At 49.5% G+C, this 5,874-nt stretch overlaps 1 protein-coding gene across 12 annotated transcripts in view; it reads left to right on the forward strand.

Moving 5' to 3' along the window:
- Positions 1–5,633, forward strand: part of CD177 (CD177 molecule) — a 19,471-nt gene extending 13,838 nt beyond the window's left edge. For 10 of the 12 annotated variants that reach the window (XM_015563229.1, XM_006762697.2, XM_015563228.1 and 7 more), the window contains 4 exons: positions 3,665–3,805; positions 4,455–4,640; positions 4,786–4,917; positions 5,181–5,633. In XM_015563229.1, the coding sequence (XP_015418715.1) occupies positions 3,665–3,805; positions 4,455–4,640; positions 4,786–4,917; positions 5,181–5,407 (686 nt within the window). In that variant the 3' untranslated portion in view covers positions 5,408–5,633. Of the gene's footprint in view, positions 1–3,664; positions 3,806–4,454; positions 4,641–4,785; positions 4,918–5,180 lie in introns of those variants that run through there. The other 2 variants (XR_001513667.1, XM_015563219.1) reach the window with 2 other exon arrangements.
- Positions 5,634–5,874: the final 241 nt, after the last annotated feature.

Raw genomic sequence — 5,874 nt, forward strand, 5'->3', positions numbered from 1 at the left:
CAGGGAGAAAATCGAGGGTGCTTCAGGTGTGATAGGGTCAGCAAGAGACAAGCAGGGACACTGGGAGGGTCCCCACTGACCCACACAAGCCCAGCCCTTACCAGCACACCCGACTGAGACTGAGAGAGTGAGACTGAGACTGGCCTGGAGTATCTCAATGAGAAGCACCAATGGCAGGGAGGAGAGTGGGAAGAGGGCATTCCCTCTCTGAGACTCAGTTTCCTCATCCACCCATGGCACCCAGTCCTTAAAGCCTCAAGGTGAGAGTTCAGTGAATGCAGCAACATTCCTCTGTGTGCTTGGATCTCTCTGACTAGACTGGGAGCCTTGAGGACAGGGCAGGGATCTCACTGACATGAAGGACTCTAGCCTGAGGCACCACAAGGTCTGGCTCAGGATTGAAGGTGAGCTTGTACAGGATTCCAAGGTCTCTGGAAGAGTCTGCAGAGGCCTGAGACTCTAACCCTGCCCTAAAGGGCCTCTGGGATGAGGAGGGGAGACATTACTGATGCAGATGGTCACAGGGCTGCAGTGAAATGGGTTTGGGGGAGGTCTGAGGGAGAAGATACTAATGTCCTGCAGGTCGGTGTCAAGGGGGACTTCACAGAGGAGGTGACCTTAAAGACTAGCTGCAGTCTATTAGTAGACGAGGAAAAGGACAATAATAGGCTTAGGAAACTGCCTGTGCAAATGCTAAGCCGTGGGAATAAACTTGCTATTTTATAGAAGGGCTCCTTGGCTCTACATGAGAAGGTCACATCAAGAGGTTGGGGTGTGGCTGGAACTGGGGGTGATTGCCAGTTCTTGAGGTAGACAAGGTGGATGTGGGTGACTTCTGCTCTTCTAAGCAGAAGTAACAGTGGTTCAAGACCAAGGAGGCAGGAAATTACCTTGCATGTCTTTGGAATGGATATTGTGGGGGAGTGAAGAGGGAGGTGCGGGGTCTGGTGATGGGTCAAGTAGGCACAAAGCCAGACTGAGAGGTTAGACTTTCTCTGGAGGCACAAGAACCATGGAAGGGTGTTGAGCAGGGAAGAAAAGTCTGAGTCTCTCCTTTTGATTAGTTCTGTTTAACTGTCTGGCCCTCAGTTCTGGGAGTAGGTAACATTCATTTTCCAGAAGCTATTCCTGAAAGAAATCCAATGTAACCCTAATGTAACCCAGAGACACACAGCATACAATACACACAACAGACATAACCATACTCACCGTGCCAAATGCATACCACATGCCTCCTTCCACCTGATACACACCATTACCCTCATACACAGCACACCATGCACAACACAGCACATGCCACATACAACACACATTAACAAACCACAGTCACACAGAACTCATACCATGCCATGCCTTCACAATACACACAAAATGCATGCATCATGTTCTCATACCTCGCATCACACACGACTCATACTATACACACCATACAAACATATCATATACATATATACGCTTACACCCATATACCATACAAACACGCTACACAAACCACACAAATGCCACATGGAACACAGCTACTACACCACAAATGAATTCTCCCAATACGTAAACTTGGCTTGTTCCTGGGCTTACACAGATCCTGATTTCTTCTCCCCAGCTCCTCTCACCTGTCAAAAGGGGGTCACTCTGTTAGCTTCCAACTTTGGAGTCAGATCTTGAGGGTTGCATTTGCTTTCCCTAGTTCAGTTCAGTTGAGCAGTTTAATAAGCATTTATTGAGCAACGGCAAGATCAGGTGTCAAAAGCTGGGGTACAATGAGATGTCATGGAGACAGAAGGCCATTGCAGGGTGACAGACAGCTCCTGTGAAGACCTGGGGCTGAAAGACAGCTGGGTGCAAGGGAACAGATTGCCCAAATAGGCCATGGCAGAAGCCCACTGAAGTAGAACCAAAGGGCTCAAATGTGAATGGCCTTGACTGCCCCACCAAGGAGCTGAGCAGTGGTCTCATTGAAGGCTATGAATCCACACAGTCAGGTAGAGCACAACAGTTAAGAATCTAGTTAGTGTCTGAATCCAAGAGATGTAGGCTTCTGTCTTGATTCTGCCAGCTTTGGAGGATCACTACCTCTTTGAGACCCTTTCACCAAATTCAAGGAGAAGGGGGTGATTACAGAGAGTTGGGAGCAAAAGAATATATGCAAAGGCCCTGGGCGGGAGGGGGTACCTGCCACTTGTTCAAAAAAGAGCCCAGCAGCCTGTGTGACTCTAAGCAGTGTGTTCAAAAGAGATCAGAGCAGGACATGTGGTCAGAGAGGCAGTGCCTTTGCGGCCATTTTAAAGACTTAAATTTTATTCTGAGTGGAGTGGAAACCTATTAAATCTTCAGAGCAGAGGAGTGACATGAATTGACCTACCTTTTATGAGAATCCTTCTAGCTGCTGGGTAAAAACTACAGTAAGGGGAAGGTGGGAGTGGGGGAGAGGACCTCCAGAGAGACTCATAAGGGAGCAGGTGAGAGCCAGTGGGGTCTTGGACTCTAGAGGAAGCAACAGAGGTGATGAAAAGTGGACGGGGTCTGTCGGTATGGTGCAACTTAAGGCAACAGGATATCCTAATGGGTGCAACACAGGATGTAAGAAATAGAGAATTGTTAAGAATGACAGCAATGTTCTCAAACTTGAGCAATTACAAGACAGGAGCTACTATTGACCAACATGCGAAAGGTGGTAGCAGGGAGAGTGGGTCCAGGCTGGGAGCCATGATACTGTGGTCCGTGAAGTGGAGAAGTGAGCGGTCCTGCTTCCTGGGGCTGTTTTGAAGGTTACCCATGTGGGTGGATGCTATATCGTTAGCCCAGGAGTTTCTGCATCATAGGACATATCCCTGCTGGTGCTGTGATGGCCTTAACTGAAGGTTCCTGGTTTTCAGAGTGGACTCCCGAGGGCCCCAGAGTCCACGGTAGCTGAGGATAGTCCTCAATCACTGTCTTCCCCGTCACTCAACTCAAGGAGCCCAGCTCTTCTAATTGCTAGCGGTGGGCACTGGGAAAGCTGCTTCACAATTCTTCTGCTTCTGTTTTCCATCTTGAAAATGGGGAGGAGAAGGATAGCACCACCTACTTTGGGGGTCATTGTGAGAAAATGTAACCCAGATGAGGGAGCTCCTTAGGAAACTTAAAAGAGGCTAATCCATAGAAAGCAATCACAACAGCCAAGCACATAGTAATTGCTCAGTACACACTAGGCACTGCAATAATTCTGTTTGGAACATGGGATTTCTCAGTTAAAAGAATATAAGGTGTCAGTCTACACTCCTTATTATCCTAGACTGGGAGCCATGAGGACAGGGCCTGGATGTCACTGACACCAAGGTTTCTAGCCTGAGGCAACACAAGGGCTGGCTCAGCACGTGAAGTGAGTTTGTGCAGGATTCCAAAGTGTCTAATGAAGACACTAGAGGGCCCAGACTCATCCGTCTCTCTCACACCCCAAGCAAGGAGCAGCCTTAAAGGGGTGTTGAGAAAGGTCCCTGCAGATGTTGGAGCAGAAATGGTGAATAGGGTATGAAGAATAGGGGAGGGTCTCAGACTTCAAAGTTCCCTTCTAAGCTGAGATCAAGGGACTGTGTCCAGGCTACGTGTCTGTCCCCAAGCACGGGACCTGGAGGGACAGACATGGCTTGTTCCGGGACTTACCCAGACCCTGATTTCTTCTCCCCAGCTCCTCTGACCTGTCAAAAGGGGATCATGCTTCAGATGAAAGAAAACCTGACTCAGAACCCCTTGCCTTGGGACACATTTTCAACCATAACATGTGATTTGAAGGAGGTGTGTCAGGAGACACTGCTGCTCATAGATGTAGGTGCGTGGACTATGCAATAGGGTGGGATGGCTGCATGGTGTCCTGGGTCTCCTGCCCTGGATTCAGTCTCCTGAACTTGCTGCCTGTTTCCCACCATGCCTGGAGTTCTACACCTCAGTCTTACTCTTTCTGACCTTGGTTTCCCCTTCTGAAAAATGAGGCTAGGTGCTGGCAGTAATAGTACTTGTGCTGGGTAGTCATGAAGACATATTCAAGGGCCCTTGCAAAGATCTGAGAACAGAGCTGGTGTACAGTGACATCAGTGACTTTGTCTGAACCTTATTGAGCACCTGTTGTGTGCCAGCTTCTATAGATGCCATTGGATGTCTTCCTATCTCTTTTTGCATGAGTGAGGAAGCAGAAAATCCAGCAGGGAAAGGAGAAAAGAGAGAGTGAGATGGAGGTAGCAATTTGAAAAATGGGAGGTTCCACTTGAGAGGGTAACATTTGATCAAGAACTGAGAAATGACAGAGCTAATGGAAGGACTCAGGCTCAGGCTCCCTCTTCACTCCACCTGCAACGACCTCTGATCTTGGACTCAGGCATCCTACTTTCACCTTCTATCTGCTAAGCATCCAGAAAATGCTAGCTCCTGTCTCCCTTAGAAACTCTCCACCCAAGCCCAGCTATCACTCCCTTCCCCTGCAGGACCTAAATCACTCATGGTGGGGAGCAAAGGCTGCAGCAAGACTGAGACACAGAATTCCACCACTATCTCCATCCACTCGGCGCCCCCTGGAGTGCTCGTCGCCTCCTATGCCCATTTCTGTTCCTCCGATGGGTGCAACAGGGCCACAAGTAGCAGTGTCCTGCTGAACTCCCTCCCTCCTCCAGGTATGGGAGCCCAGGGGGATGGGGGCTACCCCATGGGGAGGCCATGGAGAGATGGGGCCCCAGAGATACAGAGACTCTGGGCTCAAGGAGGGTGACTGCAGCTGGGAGGAGAGCTGTGCACCCTAACCTTCCCTTTGCTCCCCAGCTGCCCCTGCCCCAGGAGGCCTGCAGTGTCCTGCCTGTGTGCAATTCGGTGGATCCTGTTCAAACTCTGTAAACGTCATGTGCCCTCCTGGTACCACTCATTGTTATAATGGCTACCTCAATCTCAAAGGAGGTGAGTGCTGAAGGCCAGGTCCCAGGATGAAAGGGTGTTATTTGGATTCACTAGTGCTGCGGGGGGAAGGTACTTAAGGCCCTGGCTCATGGGCTTGACTATGGAGAGAGCTGGAGACTCAGATTTTTAGACCTGAGGGTGGCGAGCCCTAAGAGCCTGATCTTCTGGTCTGAGGGGTGAATAGTAAGGTCTGAGATTCTGGATCATAGGAATTTAAGTGTGTATTACTTTGACACCCCTCTGAGTCAATCTTCACTCTCTAGGTGGGCTGTCTGCTATATTTAGCATTCAGGGCTGCATGGCCCAACCTTCCAGCTCCTTGTTGAACCACGCCAAAAATATTGGGCAGTTCATCGCAAGTGAGGGTGCTGAGAATGAAGATGAGGAAGATAAGGTTCGCCAAAGTGGGGCTGTTCCTGTTCGCTGCCTGGCTTGGGTGGTGGGGCTGGGGATATCCTTTGCCCTTTGGTGTGGGATAACCTCCCACTGACTCCATTTACCCATGATTTTTCTCCCCTACTTACCCCCTAAATACAGCCCTCCCTCTGACCTCATAACCAAACACTGAGTTGTTTTCCCATCTTCTCTGTGAATTCTCATACACACACATACACATACTTTGTGATCTGATAACAAGATATGGAAGAGCCTGGGAGTAGCTGCACTGTTCTTACAGCCACATGTATCTAATAAATAAAGAAATCATCTTTTTTCCCAGTGCTGGTGTTTCTCTATGGGAGGGGAGGTCAGCACACCCAGACATCTGTCATGGGGGAGGAGAGGTGATTGTGAGTGATTCACCATTGCAGGCCTGTCCTTCTCTGGTCTGGTGAACATCTCTGTTCCAGCTTGGGTAGTAGCAGAGCCTTCAGGGTATTTGGGCATCTCTGTAACCTGGGAGGGGAAGGCACACTTTGACCAATGATGCATCTACTTAGGAGTCAGGTTCCCTGCACA

Source organism: Myotis davidii, unplaced genomic scaffold, assembly GCF_000327345.1.
Source record: "Myotis davidii unplaced genomic scaffold, ASM32734v1 scaffold439, whole genome shotgun sequence".
Lineage (NCBI taxonomy): Eukaryota > Metazoa > Chordata > Mammalia > Chiroptera > Vespertilionidae > Myotis > Myotis davidii.